The 21278-nt window shown below is 38.7% G+C and overlaps 1 protein-coding gene across 1 annotated transcript in view; it reads left to right on the top strand.

Annotated features, from left to right (window-relative positions):
- Sacs (sacsin molecular chaperone) overlaps positions 1-21278 on the top strand; it is a 71583-nt gene that overhangs the window by 36580 nt on the left and 13725 nt on the right. Inside the window, exons 4-8 of the mRNA XM_038310453.1 lie at positions 4268-4353; positions 5960-6071; positions 10497-10643; positions 11944-13441; positions 14232-14323. Of these exons, the coding sequence (XP_038166381.1) occupies positions 4268-4353; positions 5960-6071; positions 10497-10643; positions 11944-13441; positions 14232-14323 (1935 nt within the window). The remainder of the gene's footprint in view (positions 1-4267; positions 4354-5959; positions 6072-10496; positions 10644-11943; positions 13442-14231; positions 14324-21278) is intronic.

Genomic DNA, 21278 nt, shown 5'->3' with positions numbered 1-21278 from the left:
AAACAAAATTGCTAAGAAGGGAAATCTTAAATACTTTTCCACAAAAAGAATGAAGTCAAAACAAAATGGAGTTAGGAGAAACTTTTGGAGCTGATTGATAGAGTAAGGTAGTAATAATGATGTTTGGATAGTTTCATGGGTATATATTGACCTTCAAGTTTATGCATTAAGTTTCTGTAGCTTTTTATATGTACTTCTGTAGTCAGACTTTCCTTTGGGCTGCCAGCTCACAAATAACTACATGGAGACTTATTATTAATTATGACAGCTTGGCCTATAGCTTAGTCTTGTTCTTAACCAACTATTATAACTTAACCCATTTATATTAATCTATATTCTATAATATGGCATTACCTCTGTTTCATCTTATACCTCCTGTTTCCTCTCTGTGTCTCCCATGTACCTTGAATCTCCTCCTCTTCCTTTCTTTCCCCAGAAATCACACCTATTCCTCCTGCCTAGCTATAGGCTGTTCAGCTTTTTATTACACCAATCACAGCAAAATACTTCTTCATACAGTGTATAATTACCCTACAACATTTTCCCCTTTATGTCTAAATAAAAAGGAAAGGTTTTAACTCTAACATAGTAAAACTATATACAATAAAAAGTTATCAGGTAAGAATTACATTCACGATGTCCAGTTGATTTGTATTTGGCATATTTGAGAAAATACTCTTATTTTATCTTGATGAATTTAACTAAACCATTTTTATAACTTGTATTACCATATTAAAACTGTCTTTTTAGTCCTCAAAACATCTTAGATAAACAACTTATGCTTTTATGTTTCTTAACTTTATAAACTATATCTTTTATGTAAGTTTCTTTTCTGAATTTAGTAATAAGAAAAACTATAAAACTATAACTATCTCATTTTCAACTCTATCAGAAACCCACAAAGGATATAATATTACCTGAGTAAGTAGGAAGTGCAGAGCAAGCAACTTTCAAAGCTATAGAAATAATGGAGACATCTAGCTGCCTAGACAGTTGCCCTAGTTTTCTCTGTATATTGGGGCATCCATCTTCAGCCTACAGGCCTAGAATATCTGACAGACTTTTCAATGAAGCAAGAATTTAGAAGGACTGTCATGCCATGTCTTGGTAAAGTTTGGCAGTAACATTTTTTTTTTTTGGTCCAATTTGGACAGTATAGTTTCAGCCGTTGAGGCACGGGTAATTTATTGCTGAGCTGCTAACTTTGCCACAATAAAAGCAAACTCCATATGGAGGTTCTTTGATGCCCAACATCCTTATTTGAAGTAGAGTGGTGCTGCCAGGAACAGATCCGTCTCATTGTCATGAAAAGCCTCTGTTACTAAAACATCTTAAATGTGATATTCTGTAGGTTTCTGAAGTGTTTAAGCATCATCTGTATATCTAAAATACATCTCTGTATGACCTTGAAAACATACCAAACATGACTACAAGTTTTATTGTTACAGATGACTAACTACTAACTTGTATTTCTTAATTATTCTAAATGACTTATAATAATAGCTTTCAAGGACTAGAACTTTACATTTTTTTTTTTTTTGGTTTTTCGAGACAGGGTTTCTCTGTGGCTTTAGAGCCTGTCCTGGAACTAGCTCTTGTAGACCAGGCTGGTCTCGAACTCACAGAGATCCGCTTGCCTCTGCCTCCGGAGTGCTGGGATTAAAGGCGTGCGCCACCACCGCCCGGCTAGAACTTTACATTTTTAAATGAACTGCATAGGTATAATACCTTAAACAAGAAAGAAACATATACAGTATAACAAAAATAACCTTAAATTTGTGTCAATATAAAAATATCTTAAACAAGAGTAGAAACATATATATGGTACGTTCTAAGAAAAACAACCTTAAGTTTTTATCAATATACATAAATCCATACCAGTGTAAAATATTTAAGACTAGTAATTGATTTTTAGTCTAAAAGTAGATTTAGTAATCTACCCTTTTATCCTATCGATACCCTATCTCCCTCTTTTCAAAATGAGATCCTTGACTCTAACCTCCCCTGCTTTGTTTCTTTCCTTACCGTGATCAGTAACAATTTGCAACCAATCCCCTCTACAATGACTAACCGAAATACCCAGTCCACCGCTTTGGAATGTAGGCATGGTATTTTTTAAAATTATTTCCTGTTGCTTGGGAGTAACAGCATCTTCAGGGGACCCTGAGAAAATTGGGGTACGGTTAAGTTCTGAGAGAGCTAGCTATATTATTTTTTTGTTTAGTTCCTGAGTGATGGGAAAGTATAGAGCTCACCTGAAGTTCTGGCTTAATAGCCTGTGAGGCTGGACCATCTCAGCTAGCAGCTTTGAAGTTGTTCTGGATGCAGAATTTTGAGGAAACTGCAACAGAGGCATTCTAAGATGCTGGATCACTTGGGCTACTTGTTATCATTAGCATCTACTCCCCTTTTCCCCCTGAAAATACATAAACTTTTAAAAAGTAACATATATATGTATGCATATATATATGTATGTATATTGACACAAGTATAGAATGTGTGGTATACACAAGTCAGCTACAGATGATTTTGTGTTAGTTTGAGCTGGTATAAGGCATCTGTTAACTTTATAAGTTTGTTTGCACTGTATAACAAACTTCTGTCCATGCACTATGAAAGGATGACATGTAATAAGTCATGAGGAGTCTGTAGCCAAAAAGATTTATCATGTCTCATCCAGTCTCAGAGCTCTTCCCATAGCAGAGGGATCAGCATATATGTCACCTTTCCTGTAGTCCTTTTGGCTTTTATCCTCGTGTTTGTAGCCAAAATCCTCAGGAGTTCTCCCCCAGTCAAATCTGAACTCTATTAACTTTGAAGGAAATCGTAACTTATTGTTTCCCGGGGAAACAAAGACATGACTTCTCCCTCAAAGCATTCTTTGTCTCCCATTCTTAAAGTGAAGACATTCTTAAAATATATAGGTTGGTTTAATTTAGCAGTTTCCATAATTCAGTGTCTCTCAGAAGCTATTTTTTGTACATTAGCATTTTAAAAATTCAAAGTCAGAAAGTACCGTACAGATCCAGCACCCTGTATATTTTCCATCTTTACGTGGCTTATCTTTTTTTGCATTACTTTATTTTTTCTTTAAAGGCTTTATTATTTTAAACTACTTTTATGACTGTCTATATAATTTTTTCTATTTTTTAGCATCTAAGTGCATTTTAAAACATAATTGTACCTTTTTAGAGGTTTTTTGTGTCTGGACCTGGCTTTACTAAGTACCTGCAGCATTCTCTGACAATGTGAGACAAATCTTAAACTGCCTGGTCAGCTGCCACATGACTCACCTTAGCACATGGTGGCAATGAAAAATTCAGTACTTCACCCCAGGTGACAGTTTATAGTAAAAACACAGGCATACTAAAAATTTTGTATAGAATTACCCTCAGACTATGGGTAAAAGATGTGTATTAAATATACATGGATTTCATTTTTTATCTTAGGCCCTATCCTTAATCTATTTCATTAACTAGTACAAATATTCTAAAGTATGAGGTATGAAATACTCTCAGTCCGGCCTATGGTGATGGTTTCTTTACGTAAGCACTTTTTATTTATTACTTTTTATTTTATATGGATTTTAAAATTGCTTGTTCTTAAGGATTTTTTCTTCAATATTTCTCTTTACACCTCTCTGAAGGTGGCCTGCTCAGTTGGTCTAGAACAGTGTAGGAACTCTTAGTTATTTTTGTTTGTTTGTTTGTTTGTTTGTTTTGAGACAGGGTTTCTCTGTGTAACAGTTCTGGCTGTCCTGGAATTTATTCCCTAGACAGTTCTGGGATTAAAGGTGTGAGCCACCAGTGCCCGACTAGCTCTTAGTTCTTATCCTAGTCAATCATTGAACTTCAGAACCATCAGAATATCAGTTGCGTTTGAGAGTAATAAGAATGTGGCAATAAGTACCATTATTTCTGTCTTGTTGTTCAGCATGGGAGCAGTAAACAGTACCCGCTATTTAATCCCTTTAGAAGATGGCAGCATCTTTATCCCTCTGTCATGCTGCTTGCTTGCTCTTGAATTAACCTTTTGTGATAGAATATCTTGGAAAAATCCTTTGAAACCTAGTGTGTTATTAGTTAAAAACCTTGAGATTTGATAACACTGAATTGGCTTTATTTTCTATTGAGTTGATTAACCCAGTAGATTTTGGTCCTAGGATTCTGCAATGCGATACATGAAATTATGTGACCAAATCACACATAGGTGGTGAGTCATGAAGTTTTGTTTTCCTAAATCTTTTAAAATATATTCTGTATTTTAGGTCGATTTGGTCAAACAACTCCTCCACTTGTTGATTTTCTCAAGGATATTTTAAGAAGATACCCAGAAGGAGGACAGATCCTTAAGGTAGGATATCTGTGGTTTATTTCAGAGCAGGTAACTCAGTGTTTGCGTTTGATCTAGATTTGATTACCTTGCCTCCACAGCCACAGTGCATAGCTGAATGGAGTAGATTTGAGACTGCAGCTGGCATGAAGGGAGGAGGGCTTGGAGTATAGGACTCCTCTAAGCTGCTGTATGCTCTCTTTAAACACGGTGTCCTCTAGGAGTGCTTTTGTAGAGCACCCGGTGACATATACACCAGCCACCAGCCAACCAACTAGTAGTTCAGCAGCTTAACACAGGTCCATGTAAGAGGCCAGGAACACATGCTTGCTTGGGCTCTGAATTTAGAGCTTTGTTTCTGTAAGAGAGTTTAATAGCATAATTACTTGTTTATTTATATTTTACATACTCAAATATATTTTTTCCCAAGATGGAGTGGAACTCTGTGTGATTCAGGCTGACCTCAAACTCATAATGCTTCTACATCAGTCTTAGTGCTAGGGTTATGGACATGGCTTGTGATATGTTCTCTAAGTTTGAATATACTTAATAGAAAAACAAAAATTAAATAACCAAAAGAAAGGCAATGAAAGAAGATTTTGTGAAAATGAGGTTTGGTGTTAATAAGAAGCCTCCTGAGTGAACTGGGACTGTAGATGAGTTATTATGATCTTCCTCGTTATACTCATCTTCAGGGTCTTAGCCTTCATTTCTCTTCTAGCTTACCAAAATTTTAAGGTCTGTTAGCTCATGGAATCATGCTCGGATAGGCATGGAATAAAGGTTGTGCTGCCTCTTAAGGGACACTGGAGCAGCGTCAGTGTGCCTTTCAGAATGGCGTTCATAGAAGGCTAATTTGAGACTTGTTTTTTATATTGACTGCTGGAGTAAAGAAGGGTATGATTATGGAGTTGTCATGTGACTGAGGTGGCCTGAGTGACCTGCATGAATTCAGAGTGAGGATTCAACTGTTGGTTACAGGAACTGGGTCAGAAGTGAGGGAGTGGGATCTTTGCTAGGAATGAGACTGAGTTTGTTAGGTGTTTAGAAGTATTTGGGGGTGGTGAGGACTGAGAATTTTGTTGATGTCTTGCCCTTTCCTTTCTATATCACAGGGCACCCACCAGCTCACTCACAATCCAACAAATGATTGATATTACTCTCTTTATGAATGGTTCTCATCACTAAGATGCTTTCTGCCTTAGGCATGTCAGGTTGTCTCGAATATTGCTTGTTAGGGTGCATGTAGACTAATACCGTTGAGTATCTAAGAGCATTTAAGTTTGAGAACAATGGTCTGTTTTTGGAAGCTGTGTAAGCTTAAGCTATCTCAGAATAATCTGTATAGATCTTTGAACTAGAGTACTTTCCTTTGAACAAAGGCTTTGCATGGATTTGTTAGAGACTACATGGTAGCACATTCAGAGCTGACTTGCGGGTGTGAATTGCTGGGAAAGACTTCCCAACTCCTGTGTGTATAGGAGCCTTACCAGAGCTTAGCTTTACCCATGGAGGTAGTGAGGTTTCTTCACTTTGATACACTTACATTTTAGATAGTGTAGGTAAGTACAGAGTTGGACAGTAGATGACTGTATTAATATAAATTTTTGGTATGTTTCATGGTTAGGAATTAATTCAGAATGCAGAAGATGCTGGAGCCACAGAGGTTAAATTTTTATATGATGAAACACAATATGGAACGGAGACTCTTTGGTCAAAAGATATGGCACAATATCAGGGTAAGAATAATCTGGAGTAAATTTTATTTTTTGTACTAATGGTAATTTTTAATGATTTACAATGCTTTATTTAATGAACAGTGTGATTATCATTTGTACTTCCTGGCATGTTTAATTCAAGTGTTTTTGCTTTTTCTGCTTTTGTTTGGAAGATGTTTCTGCTAGTTGGTACAGTTAAAGAAAAAATTAAATTAAAATAAAATGGCTAGCAATGTAATCACATAGCTTTCCATTTCTCTCAGTCTTTATATTATGAATAAGATAAAGGACACTGCTTCTAAATAACTATCATCTCTTCTGCATTTGGAAAGAAGTTGTATATATATTGGTCTCTACTTTAGGGCTGCCCTTGTGCTGTGGGTGGGAACATAGACTTAACAGGAGAAGGGAAAAGGGAATGGGAGGGAAAGCAGTAAGAGAGCCATCACCTATAGACTTGCCACCTGCTTGCACCCTGAAATGTTGAAAAATACGTACATAACTTAGTTCCTCTCTAGTCAGCTCTGGAACTGGTGGATGATGGTGACTACGTGTATATGATGGACAGTTACTGTGAAAAAGAAGTCTTAACTCATTTTCTTATATTTAGGGACACAGAAGCCACAAAATGATGTTTTGTGACAGTAACCATATTTGTTGTTCATTGAATATTTAACATTTATTGTAGTGGCTACAGTCATTCTGATATCGGATTTCAGGCTTGACCATAGTATTCTCTTTCCATCTGTAAAGAGCTGTATGTGATGTGGTGATCTCAGGAGGCTTACTCCCTGGTTCTGAGTTCTGCCCCTTTGCTGATTCTACTGCAGTCCTCTAGAGACTGGTCTTTCAGTGGTGAGAGGATTAGCTTGTAGTTTCTTGGCTGTAATTTTATTATTTAATGTAGCCTCCTAGATTGATGGTCAGTTTGCATTCAGAGGTCTGCAGCAGGTCCTGGTCCCATAGAGCCCTATCCACTGCACAGCTGCAGTGGCACACTGGGCAGTCCCTGCCCACGTAATGGTGATAGAAAGGGCATGTTTTCTTGTAGTTATTCTGAGAAAGAAGAGGGTCCTAGATGTGATTGTGGTCATACTTATGCCTAGGACATTCTGTTTTCACTGTCCTGATGTGCTGTGCTGGTGAGAACGTGGAGATCCTAGAAGCATTTCGCTTCAGAATTCTGCCTCATGGCTTAAGTCTTTCTGCTTCCCATCTTCATCACACAAACACACACACACACACACACACACACACACACACACACACACTGAAATAGCTGTGTATAGTGGTACACTCTTTTAGTTCCAGCACTTGGAGGAGGTAAAGGCAGGTGGGTTTCTGTGAGTTCAAGGCCAACTTGATCTGTATAATGAGTTCCAGGACAGCCAGAACTTAGAACTTCACTATCACAACCACCACCAAAAAACTTAAACAGTCACACACCTTCCTCCCTTGGCTCAGGGGTCATCTCAAAAGAGAAGGTGGAGCTGGGGACCGTGTAAGGTCCTGGCTGGAGGGCGGCATGGTAAAGAACGAAACATGAGTTAGCACGGCGTCATAAGCTCTGGTGACAACTCCAGAGTCTGGCCTCGGTCTGTGTCCCCTACGCATTTAAGAAAAAGGTTCCCATGTGACAGTTATCACCACAAAGCTTTAGATGCAGTAGCCACAGTAGAAACCCCTAGCAAAGTAACAAAGCACCTGGGACCTTTAGAGTAAGAATGAGGTCTGTTGACTGATAAACAGAGCTCAGGCCAAGGGCCTAAAGAGGAAGGATTTGTAAGAAGTGTAAGGATAGGTTCTATTGATGGAGGATGCAGAGTACTTGGAACCTCTTTCTTAAGGATAGGTTCTACTCATTGAGAGACTCAGCTCAGGATAAGGGCCTGAACAATGCTCAGGAATTGGGGGACTCAGGAAGGCTGGGTCCATAGAACAGCATCCACTCCAGCTTTCCAGGTGACCAGGCTTCAGTCCTTCTTCCTTTGAAGAAAATAGGCCTGAATGTTTAATAAGTCTGGTTCCTCCTATGGAAGTGTGACGATTGTAAGAGCCAGAAGTAGTGAAACATACGACAGGCATTCACCATGTGAACCGACAGCAGCCATGACTGCATGCACAAGCTCAAGCCTGATGGTATTCCAGGATAGGGAGGGAAGGTGGTCAGGAAGTCCCATCCCTAGCCGAGGAGCTCTTATCTTTCCTGTTGACTCTAGGAGGGAAGATCTCTTTTCCTTCCCTGGTGGTCAGCTGTAATGTTGGTAACCATGCTGAACTTCTTAATTCCCTTCTCTAGATCTTAGTTATATAGATCGTTCTAGGTTCTGGCAAGAAGTTCACTCCTGGCCCCTTGTGTGATCTTTTCTTTTGTGTCTTGTACTTTTAGTGAACAGGGAGCAGGAAGAACCACAGAATATTTGACAGATGTCATTTTAAGTGAACTGTGGTTAGCTGGTAGATAATAAGTCATTCATTACTATTTTTGCATACTTAATAAAATAGCTAACAGTTTAAGGGCTCTTCTCTATGGTGTGTGCTGGGGTGAGGCTTGAGTAATACCACACTGGATCCTTTGCACTCCCCTGTGGGGAGATAAAGCTCTGATCTCAGTAGAGATGAAGAGGCTGAGCCTGTGGCTGTGACTGATGACAGTGGATCTGGTGACACCAGACTCCCTTGACTCCTGAGTCGTTTTTCATAGCTGTGTGCTTGTCCTTTTCAGAACAGCAGCCTTGACCAATTTCATGTCCTGACTTCGATTGCTATAAGATAGCAGTTGCACTACTTAAAAAAATACCAGGCCAACACTCCATATTTAAAGAAGCATAAGGGTATGTTCTTTGGATACTCAGAATCTCCATATAGTTCATTAGCATGGATGCTGCACAGGTCAAAGGGTACACATATAGATTCTGTGCCTAATTGTGTCTGTGTTATTCTTGAGCAACTTTTCAAAGGAAAACATTGATGATATTTGAAGAGTAATGAGTTGATATAGTTACTTATATTCAGAGAATGTTAGGATTTCTGAAAATGGGTCTCAGAAGAGTGTCAAAGTATTTGCTCAGAATTATACATACAATATATTCTTAAAGAAGTCACTTTGGAGATAGCATTATAATTCCAAATAATTTATTTAAATATTTACCATGACTATTTAAATTACACAATCAATGCTGTGAATATAAATTAAGTAAAACAAAATCAAAAACATACAACCCAAATATTTATAAGATGATTATTAGTATTAGTAAGGGATTAATTTCTGCTTTATGAAAAAATACAGTGACAAAGTCTTTTTTGGTTGTAGGTTTCCTTAATACATTGTTTTGCATGTCTTAGAGAATTATCTATGCTTGCCATAGTTTCAGCTTTAAATGGATGTGTTTATTCAGTATACATAAAAAAAGTAAAAGAATAAATAGCAACAGATAGGAGATAGATAGATAGATAGATAGATAGATAGATAGATAGATAGATAGATAGATAGATAGATAGATAGCAAAACATTAGGTCACTTGCTGAGAACATCCAGCAGAGATCTGCTGAGGAAGCCCCTTTTTGGCAGTCAGCTGGAGTTCCCCAAAGAGAGTCCCAGGCAGAGCAGAGTTCCCCTCAGGATGGGTGTCTAAGTAAAAGAACAAATAGCAACTGCTGGAGATGTTGTCATCAAACTGGACACAACATCCAACAGAAAATGACCAGGGAAGTTGAGACAATCAGACTGGAATTCCCCACTAAATGTCCTCTCCATGGTGAGCTTCTCACAGTGGAACAGATTCTCTTTCCCACTTCAGAACTCTTTTTATATGATGGGACAAACAGCAGTAGCATTGGTTAGAAACACTTTACCTTCTAGTTATTCTCCAGAATACAACATTTTTACTCGTGGACCGTTTTGCTGTTCTTATCCCTTCCTGTCACAGAGTTAGGGGCCTCAGCCTATCCTCTCAAGAGGCCTTGGAGAGGACACTGACACAGCATTCTTGGTCTAAAGTGGAAGGGGGCAGATCCCAGAGCCAGCTTCTTGGTGAGCTCCAACAGCACATAACAGTTTATTGAGCTGATGTATGCTGCACACATTTTCTAGAAAATCCCTCTACAAAGAATAATTTGAATACGCTATCTAGAAAAGTTTTAACAGAGTATGGTGCAATGTGGTAATATTCTTGTCTGATCTGTAGTTTTTTGGTGCTTAAGTTCCACAATTCTCTTAATTTCCTGACAATTTATTTCTCTGGATGTTAGCTTTTTACCAAGTTTGTTTCTGTTTGTACTGTGAAAACAATTGGAATAACAATGCAGAATTTAGTCGCTGTGCTCACTTGTCTCTATTTTCTCATCAAATAAGTTGTTGTTGTTGTTGTTTGTCTGGATGAAGCTCTTGGAACGGAGCTGACCATACATCTTGCTGAGTGTCTGCCTGTGCATTTCAATACCCAGGGTCGGCTCTCTATGTGTACAACAATGCGGTTTTCACCCCAGAGGACTGGCATGGTATTCAAGAAATAGCAAGAAGCAGGAAAAAAGATGATCCTTTGAAGGTTGGAAGATTTGGAATTGGGTTTAATTCTGTCTACCATATAACAGGTACAGTATTGGCTGTGGGCAAGTGGGGAGTAAACTCAGCCAAACTATAGATAAATTTTGGTATTATATTAACGTTAATATTTAATATTGACTATGCTGCATATTAAATTATATTGTTATATATTAAAATGTAGCTGTTACACATGAATCTTCATATTTTTGGAAGTTCACCTTTTCATGGCTCCAGGTGATGGTTTATGAATGTTGAAGCACAGTTGAAGATTGTACAATGTAGAGACTACTGTGCAGGAATTTAGAGCAGGCCTGTTGCGCTGTGTGTGCAGCTCAGTGTTATTTTGTTCCCTAGTTAACAGTGAACACATTGATGTGAATCATTTGCTGGAAGGCTCTTTGTAATCTGAAGATTTGAGAAAGCCATAGGTTATGCTTTTCCAATATCAAGAGTCTCTCTGAACTGATTTCAGTGTATGTGGCATCATGTAAAGGGACTAAGGACAAATATTTTTTAGATTGTCTTGTTGATGGATTTAATGGACATACATTTGCTACTTAAAATACATAAGAATTTAGAAGTTGGTGATTGTCCCAATTGAACTGGCATCTGACAACCACAGATATTAAAGAGCTGACAGACTTTACTAGAGTTACATTGAGTGTGAAGATTAGGTGCTAAAGTCTGCATGAAAGACAAAACACATCAGAATTACCCATAAGGAGCCATTTGAGCAGAACCATGGATAAAAATTTCTTTCAGAGTAATAAATCACACTTTAGTTCTGCCGTGGTTGAAATATCACTGTATTTAGTTGAGGAACAGAAGAAACAGTTGGCATCAGTCTAGAGGCCATGTGGTAAGATGTGGATCTTTAAGAACTGGCAGTATCCTTGTGAGTCCTTCCCCAGGAAAGTTAATTTCTCACTCAGTATGGAGTCTGTGCTTGCTGAGCTACATGCAGTGGAACAACCTGCATTGTCAAAGTCAACAGTTGAATCTTTAATTTTGAACATAAATGGTAACTCCTTTCTTTCTAGCTGGACTTATCTGGCAGCTAGCACTGAGTATAAATGTCTAAATAGTGTTTATATCTTCCACTTGTTGAATATTTAAAGGTACAGCACATATTTTCACAAAAATCATGGAAGTTTTCTGTAACTGGCTCTTACCAGAAACTGTTATGCCTCACTTTCAAAGTATTAAGTCACTTGCTTTTGAAGGATTTTATGTGTCATGCTATTTCTTATGTAATATTTTGATGGTAGTTATCATTTCATTATGACAGCACTTAAAACTGTTCATTGAGTTTCTTAGTTGGTTATGCCTTGGTTTTCATTTCTACAGATGTTCCTTGTATCTTTAGTGGTGACCAGATAGGAATGCTAGATCCTCATCAGACACTTTTTGGCCCCCATGAATCAGGCCAATGTTGGAATCTCAAGGATGACAGCAAAGAAATGAATGAGCTTCCGGATCAGTTTGCACCCTTCATTGGTGTTTTTGGAAGCACCAAGGAAACATTTGCAAATGGCAGCTTTCCAGGGACATTTTTCCGCTTCCCTCTTCGCTTACAACCTTCTCAGCTTAGCAGCAATCTCTACACTAAGCAGAAGGTTCTGGAGTTGTTTGACTCTTTCAGGGCAGATGCAGACACAGTGCTGCTCTTCCTGAAGAGTGTGCAGTCTGTATCTTTACATGTCCGAGAGGCCGATGGGACAGAAAAACTGGTATTTAGAGTGACTGCTAGTGAGAATAAGACCCTGAAACATGAACGGCCGAATTCTATCAAAATTCTGGGAACGGCCATAAGCAACTATTGTAAAAAGATCCCAAGCAACAGTATCACCTGTGTAACATATCATATAAACATAGTTCTGGAGGACGAGAGTACAAAGGATGCCCAGAAGACGTCTTGGTTGGTGTGTAACAGTGTGGGTGGGCGAGGCATTAGTAGTAAACTGGATTCTTTGGCTGATGAATTGAAATTTGTCCCAATCATTGGACTAGCCATGTCTTTATCAGGCAGGGATGATGAAGAAAATGGAGCAATATCTGATTTCTCAGGAAAAGCATTTTGTTTTCTTCCTTTACCTCCTGGTGAGGAAAGCAGAACAGGGCTTCCAGTTCATATCAGTGGCTTCTTCGGCCTGACTGACAACCGCAGGAGCATAAAATGGAGAGAGCTGGACCAATGGAGAGACCCTGCAGCCTTGTGGAATGAATTTCTTATTGTGAATGTTGTCCCCAAAGCTTATGCTACTCTGATCCTAGACTCAATAAAACGCCTGGAGACAGAAAAGAGCTCCGATTTCCCCTTGTCAGTGGATGCCATCTACAAACTTTGGCCTGAGGCCAGCAAAGTCAAGGTGCACTGGCAGCCAGTGTTGGGGCCTCTGTTTAGTGAGCTGTTCCAGCATGCTGTGATCTGTTCCATTAGTGGTGAGTGGGTAAAGCTGGAGCAGGTGTACTTCTCAGAACTTGATGGAAGTCTAGAATACACAGAGTCTGTGCTCAACTACCTCCAGAGCTCAGGGAAGCAGATTGCCAAGGTACCAGGGAACCTGGCTGCTGCTGTTCAGCTCAGTGCAGCCTCTGCCACCTCCATTGCGACTCCTGTGAGGAAGGTAACACCTACATGGGTGCGGCAGGTGCTGAGGAAGTGTGCACACCTGGGCAGTACTGAAGAAAAGCTTCATCTTCTAGAATTCGTGCTTTCTGACCACGCCTATAGTGAGCTGCTTGGGCTCGAGCTGCTGCCTTTACAAAGTGGGGCTTTTGTCCCCTTCTCCTCATCTGTCTCCGATCAGGATGTTGTTTACATCACCTCAGAAGAGTTCCCAAGGTAGATACTATGTGACTCAGACCCTGACTGCTCCAGGGAGTGGGGGGCTGTCCTGTCCACAGGGTCCTTGACTGCAGATCCACCAGGTATCTGTAGGTTGTGTGGTTTGGAGGGCTTTTCATGAAATGTTAAAAGATAAAATATTATATTTTAAGAGGAAAAGGTATAAGAACTGGGTTTATTGCCTTGTGTCTATAGTCCCAGCTGTTTGGGAGGTAAGAAAGACCACTTGAACCTGGGAGTTCCAAGACAGCACAGTAATGCTTTTTCTCAAGAAACAATTGCTCTAGTAGCTAAATTTCAGTCACAACACTGAAAACAATATTATAAGGTATTAATAGAGGTAGAACTAGTTAGTAGAATTATTTTGATGAAATTTAAAATAGTATATGGAAAAAATTATTTATTTGTATTTTTAAGACAGGGTGTGAGTGTGTAGCCCAGCCTAGCCTGGAAAGCATGGTTTTCCCTTCTTCAGCCTCCCAGATGCTAGGGTTACAGATGTGCATCATCCTACTTAACTTTAGCAACTAAGTTTCTAAAGCTAAGGGTACCTGTTGACATTTTATGGAATAAAATTCATTTTATTGTTAGGTATTTAGACTTTTTGAATTGACCTGGTATATGATACCTTCGTATTTTAAAGCAAAGCCTAGATAATATTGTAGTTTAATGTGATGTAATTTGTGTAAAATGAAATAGCAAGTTTAACTGTCTTGAAATTATATGGTGGACTTTTTAAACCTTAGAATTGTTAGAATTGTAACTGCTCACACCTCTCACGTTCTAGGTCCCTTTTCCCAGGTCTTGAAGCAAGACTTATTTTGGAGAACTTGAAGCCTCACCTTCTAGCTGCTTTAAAAGAAGCTGCCCAGACCCGAGGTATAGTAGCCATTTAGTGCTTTTCTTAAACAACCCGCTTTAAAATATTTGAAAAGTCTTTATAAGATTTTCTTCTAATAACTGTCTATTTTACACCTATAAATCTGAGTTTTTATGGCTCAGCTTAGAAGACTTGTTCAGTTGAAGATGTGTCAGGAGCCGTTTTAGTGTCTAAAAGATAACAAAGGTGATGTCATTGAGAACCTCATCCTGAGGCTCTTGGTGGTGGGCATTTGCAGGGTGTGTATCGTAGCCTGCACAGTGCTTCTGTTTTGTTTGTTTTTCCCAGACCCTCCTATCCTCAGATATTGCAGCATGTGTGATAATGAGGAAACTGATTATTAGTTCAATTTTACAGATAAGAGGAAAAGGTTAAGTCTGGAGTTTTCAGATAAGTACGGGAGATGAGGGGTTCTACCCTGTCTGCCTTGTCTACTGTACCACATCCTGACTCATTGATAGTATTCTGGGTGATCCTATTAGCTACCAGATGTGATCAACTTTCAAGAAATGTGTACCCATCCAACCCTATAGCACTGTAGGCAAGGGGACTGCGGAGACCTAAGAAACTCACTGAAGCCCTATTTTGGGAATGATTTTCGGGAAATGACAGTAATTTGGAGGGAAAATTACTACAGTTCTGACTTTAATTCTATCTTTCAATTCCTGAAAACATTCCTTCACTTATAAAACTATTATCTGGAATTTTCCCAAGTAAGATATTTGACCCCCAAATTTCAGAGTTTGTCTTACCAAGAAGCTTATTCTTTGTGATCTATCAGAGACAAGATGAGTTTTTCCTTTTAAGGAAAAGTTGTTAATCATTATATATCTTTATTCATTAAGATATTCATGAAAGGATTTGGTATTTGTCAGGGAAATGAAGTTGGAGTTAAAAGTGAGACAACAACTGAGTCTGTAAACGCTGCTGTCATGAGGACCTGTGCATATTGAGAGCTGCAGTGACAAGACACTGGCCAGCATCCGTCCAGATGACACATCTTTGTAAATTGTGCATTTCAGGAAATCTTTATGAGGTGTAGAAATGTGGATTCTCTCCCTCCCTTCTATACATTTGTTGATGGAGAATCTTCTAGCTTTTTTAAGCATACAATATATATTATTATCTATAGTTACCCTACTGTACAGTAGTACCCGGAACTTCTTACCCTGACCTGTAGCAATACTGGCTGACCAACCTCTGTCTATTCCATGCATTCCATCCCACACTCTGGTAACCACAGAGAAGGCTTGGGAAGTGCTCATGACCTAGGTACTAATCGATAAATAAAAGATAGCTGGGGAAGAAGTCCTGCTGTACGGCTAACAGTGTAGCATGCTGGAACAGTAGTCTGACCTACTGTTATACAGATCTCTGCCCAGTGCTTGGAAGGCACTCTGAGACTTCTGTCTTCTGCCTGGGGCTGAGTCTCATTTTTGCAGACCCGGCACTGAACTCCAGAGCAACATTCTGGCTTAGTCTTCCTAGAATACTCCCTAGTGGGTGGAGTCTTTGACATCTTGTTATTGCCCAAGTATGGGAGAGGGGTCCAGGAGGCAGCCCTTGAGCCACATAGTAAATGTGATTCTACAGGACCTGAGAGGTCTATGGGTCTATGTAGCATGGGGGAATGGTCTTGGAGTTCTCATGGTGGATTTGGTAATGGGCTTCAAGTCCAAGGCCTTGTCTCAGTTACTTCCCCCTTCCTTAGTTAGGAGACATCATTGTGATGAGCATCTTCTGTTGTTTGCTCTCCACAACCCTTAGCTAGCAGGGCCTGTCATCATCTCTACTTGAAAAGCTCAAGGAAATGAAAGACTTCAGATAACTTGAAATTCAGAGTTAGAGCCACCGTTTTGTTTTTGTTCTTTCTCATTTTTATTTGCAAATTAGATTAATTGCAGTTTAAATTACATGAGTTAAAGGATTATTATCAGAAATTAAGTGCGAGGTTAATAGTTAGAAAATTCTGCCAGTAAATGGGTTTTAGATGAAAAAAAAAAACCTAGAAAAAAAAGTATTTGAGTAGACAAATTCCCAGTGGAGTGGTGCTAGGATCATATTTACATGTTTCTTAATTTTCAAGATAGTTTTTATTAGATGAGTTTACATGCTCTTACAATTAGTGACTCAAGAGTTGTCCTTAAATGTTTGTTTTCTGTATATACTAAGCATTGTGCCAAATGAAATTAATAAATGGATGAAAAAATCACAGCTGCATGAGGATATGGATATCAGTCAGCACTGTCGTTCATGCAGTGGGCACTGCTGAGAAGGGGCCTGCTGAGCTGGGCAGCAAATCAGGGATGGGTTTTGTATTCTGTGTAGCACAACAGGGGAAAGACTCCAGCCTTCATGTTTCAGGGACAACCATGTTTTCAGTGATGGCTTTGACACAACTTTATCATGATGTACTCTATTTATTGAAAAGATAATGACCTCATATGCATGTATACAAATCTTTAGAAAATGTTGTATTTTTATTGCTAGCTTCTGGCGTACAGATAGCTGTATTTGACACAAGACTTATACTGTGACGATGTTTGGAACTCCCACACCCAATGTTTTTTGTTGGGAAAAAGGACCATGTGCCGTTCTAAGCCTGCCTTTGACAGAATTCAGGCTACTGCCATCTCTCCCTGAAATGCAGGAGAACCCGGTATCTCTCACAGCCATTCCTACTTCTCTAGTCAACACAGCATTGTGAGAACTTACCTTTCTAAAACATTGTTTCCACCTCTTATCAGAAAAATCTTTTAAAGGCTTCTTGTTTTTCTTACTTAAAAAAAGGCCTTGTTGTTGGCATTGTCCATGAGACTTTTTTATTACCTAGTTTTGTCTTATTCTGGGTGTTATAAAGATGCCTGGTATACAGGACTGCTAAATCAGTGTTTGCTGTTACCAAACTTTTCGTCGGTTTTGTTTTCCCCCGATCATTTTCATCTTTAAAGAGCACTTATTCAGACATTCGATTGTTTTCCTATGCCCACCCCTTCATCTTGTTTCATGTAACCCATGTGCACTTCTGTAACACTGAACACAGCGCAGCACCACACACCTGCACTTGTGTAGTTACTTGTAATCCTCTCTCTAACCTGCCTTCCTCATCAGATACAAAGTCTGAGGACATGTCTAGGTGTTTATTTCTAGCTATCCAGCACTTGTATTGCCTGACTGGCAAATGCTGCTGGTGAGGTAATCATTCTGATGAGACTTATAGTCCCTGTCTTAGCCTTGACATCGAGTCCCAGGTACCCCAGTGCACAAACGTAATTCCACAAAGGTGCAGCGGTATACTTGATGGGATGAATGACAGTTCTTAGAACACTGTGGTTATTGGTGCTTATCAGAAGCAAGCAGTAGGATTTGTTTGATAACAAAACTTATCATAAACTGAGAATTACGTGTATAGATATTAAAGCACTTATAAAAATTCTATTCTCCCTTTCTCAGTTCTCTAGGCCCTTTGTTTGATGATGATGGCCTGAGAGAAAGCCCATGGTCAGCCTGCAGGCTGCTGGAAGGCCCTGTGGTCTGTGCTTATAAACAGGCACTCTCTCTCTCTCTCTCTCTTTTTTTTTTTTTTTTTTTTTTTTGCTGCTCTGAACTAAGTCTTAGTTCTTACAGAGTTTAGGTTAATTTCCATCTGAATAGGTCTTTAATTTGTAATGCATTCACTGTTTAGAGCTTTGTTTTCACCCCTTCTTTTGCATAATGCTGCGTGAAGAGTCTACAGACAGTATTGCCTTAAAATGTAATTTCTGTAGTGAGCTTGTGAAATATTGAATGTTCTGGCCTTTCTAAGAATGGATTTAATTATATTCTAGCACAGCAGCTTCTCTGGGGATACTCAGGTAGGATCACTGACTGAATGTTGTGTTCATTTGATTGATTGATTGATTGTCATTTGTTGGTTTGTTGAACCCTGTGTTGTTTTGTTTTTAACCTAAATAGCTAGAAATTATGTCAACTTTTTTTTGCTGGAAATAACTTTAAAGGAGAGAGGAAACTACTACTATAGGCCTTTGTTTTGCAAACACTGATAGAAAACATGTTTGAATGACTTGAAAATCTTCATTTCATAAATAGTCTCAAATGAAAGACACATTACACTGCTTACATAGGAGAGTGTGGCATGAATGCACTTCTGTTATACACGCAAGTGCTCAGAGGAGGAATGCAGGGAGGAGAGCATTCTGGGAACTGTTAGGATTGTAGCCTAGTGTGGAGATTGGTGGAAGTAGGAAGCCCTGTCTAGCTACAGAGCACTAAAGTGGCCAGTCTGCTTTCATTAAAGACACTCAGGTGACCTGGGCATCTCATTTTATTATTTTCCTACTCTTTTTTGTTTTGCTTTAATAGATATCCTTATTTTTTGTATTATTTTCCCCAAGTTCACATTTTACTTGGAAATTTGAGGGATATAATATTTGATTAATAGAAATTGTTTTTACATATATATCCTTTGAAGCAGGACACACACACACATACACACACATACATACACACACACATATATGATTAGTTTAGAAACTAAGTTATTATTAGAGTGACAGTTTTTGTAAATATTAAATTTGTATTAAAGGTATCGAATACTTTATCAATAGCCCTTATATTGGGAAAGTATAGTGAAAGAGGCAGTAAAGTCCTGATGTAAGTAGCTAGCCTGTTACTGCCTGCCCTGGGGTCCATTGCATTTGGTTCTGAATCTCTGTTGCTGTATCTCCTATTCAAGTCCAAGCCAAGCCTGATAGTAGTCTGTAATACCAGCTGTTCCTGAGGCTAAGGTAAGAAGATTATAAGTTCAAGGCCAAGATGAACTTCAAAGTGAGTTCAAGGCCAGCCTGGGGCAACTTAGTGAGAATCTAAGAAAAGTAAAGTAAAAGGAGAATTGGGATGTAGATCAGCGGTAGGGTTTTTGCCTAGCTTGCATGTGACCTTGTAGTTAGTGCCCAGTATTACAAGAAAAACAACAACAAAAGGCCAAGATGTCAGTGGCAGAGCAGCAGTGCAGACTTTCTGGGAAGCAGTGGCCATTAGAACTAGAATAAGATGCTTCTGAAAGGCCCAGGGGCCTATAGCACCACATCTAGACTTGAGTGCTGGACGCTGGACGCTGGACGCTGGACTGCCTTTTCCTTTTCTTTCCCCAGCTTCCTACCTTGGTCTTTTTTTTTTTTTTAAGATGTGACTGATATACAGTAATCATTTAATTGGACGTTTGCCGTTTGTGTCTTTACAAGGATTTGCGTCTTCTATACAGTGGTGAATTATTAGAATTTACCAGCCATCAAAGTTGCAAAAAGAAAGCAAAAAGAACTGCTGTCTACACAGTGCCTTAGTTAGCTTTGTCTAGTAGAATACACCTCTGAAGGAGCTTACTTAAAGCACTTGGAATGAAAACATCATTGTTAAGACAATTTTTACAGCGACTGATAGTTCCTCTTTCTGACCATGTGCATTTATTCTCTAAGTTAGCAAGGAATGTAGACATGTAAATAATGGGAACAAAAATATTACAGTCTCTGAGTAGATGCTGGTTGTATCAATATTGTTTCCAGTATCTAAGAGATGGACTCATCTGTGGCCAACCAAACCTATGTACAAGGATTCTTCTTAAGTTAAAGTTAAATGTACCTGGTAATAGTTTGCTGACTGTAGGGACATTTTTTTCAGAAGGATAGTTAGATATGTTTTGACATTGCTGATAGTTGTGAAAGCCACAAAGCCCACAAATCATTTATTAAAATGCTTACAAATTGTTTTGCTTATCCTAGTAGCAGTGCTTTAGAGGGGAAGGCATGGAGACGACTGTGTGAACATTTATATTTCCGGGTTAAAAGCTAACTGTCTTCAGTACAGAGTGCCTAGAATTTGGGACTTCTGCCTGAATTAACTTAATCTACTTAGAGTTGTGCCTTTTTACATTTTCTCTCTCCTTTACTTCCTAATGTTTTTCCAGTTGAGCATGACTGATATGTTAGTTGCATGCTATATGTGAGGTGTGTGTGTCTTCACATTTTACTTGCAATTCATACCAAATAATTTTCCTAAAGGTAAGTATGATTTGTAAATTGTCAATTTTTATGCCAGGATGTTATACAGGATTATCTACTGAATGCATGTGATATGGCAATTTACATGGAATATACATGGTACATATTTTAAAATTTTGCTTTCTGGGTATTCTGAATTTTAATTTTCAACATTTTTATATCCTCAAAATTATGTTTTTGCTTTACTTATGACTTAGATATTCAGTTATAGCTAATTCTGTTCAGTAATCACTCTTAAGAAACGTTATTATAAAATTGATTTTATAATTTTAATTTGCTCCATAACCCAAGGAAACTACATTGGCTATATTGCTGACACTTTAATTTTTAAAAAAAAAATTACTTGAATTATTCTGTCACATGATGTAGAAACTGAAAATGTTCTGAATCTGGGTATTATCACTCTTGATGTTTCCAAAGTGTGTCTTTGCTGGGACTTCTATGGCAGTGGTTTGAAAATAGCATGGTGGGGATTTTGGAGTAGAGAGTAAGCCTCTGAAACAAAGATGTCCTGCCTTGATTCAAAAGTGCTAGGATGGGGGGAGGGAAGGAGGGTGGGAATGAGATGACTACAGTGTCTTTAATCTGAAGTCCTGATTTCTAGCTACTTTATACTGAAGACAGTTAGCTTTTAACGCTGAAATATAAATGTTCACACAGGAGTCTCCATGCCCTCCATTAGAAGGCCTCAGAAGAACCTCACATATGATCTTATCAAAAAAAAAAAAGCTATATACAAAAGTCCCAAGAGCCTGAGTTACACCATTTCCCAAAATTGCTCATAAGGATCTAGAAGTCATTTGCACATAGGGGGAAGATAAATGTTAGCTTCCATGGAATTGATTTTGAGATTTCTTTTATTTCTCTATAAGAGCAAATACATACCTACAGGTATGTA

This window comes from Arvicola amphibius, chromosome 13 (genome assembly GCF_903992535.2).
Source record: "Arvicola amphibius chromosome 13, mArvAmp1.2, whole genome shotgun sequence".
In the NCBI taxonomy this organism is placed as follows: Eukaryota; Metazoa; Chordata; class Mammalia; order Rodentia; family Cricetidae; genus Arvicola; species Arvicola amphibius.
This window is presented reverse-complemented; position numbering and strand designations above follow the sequence as displayed.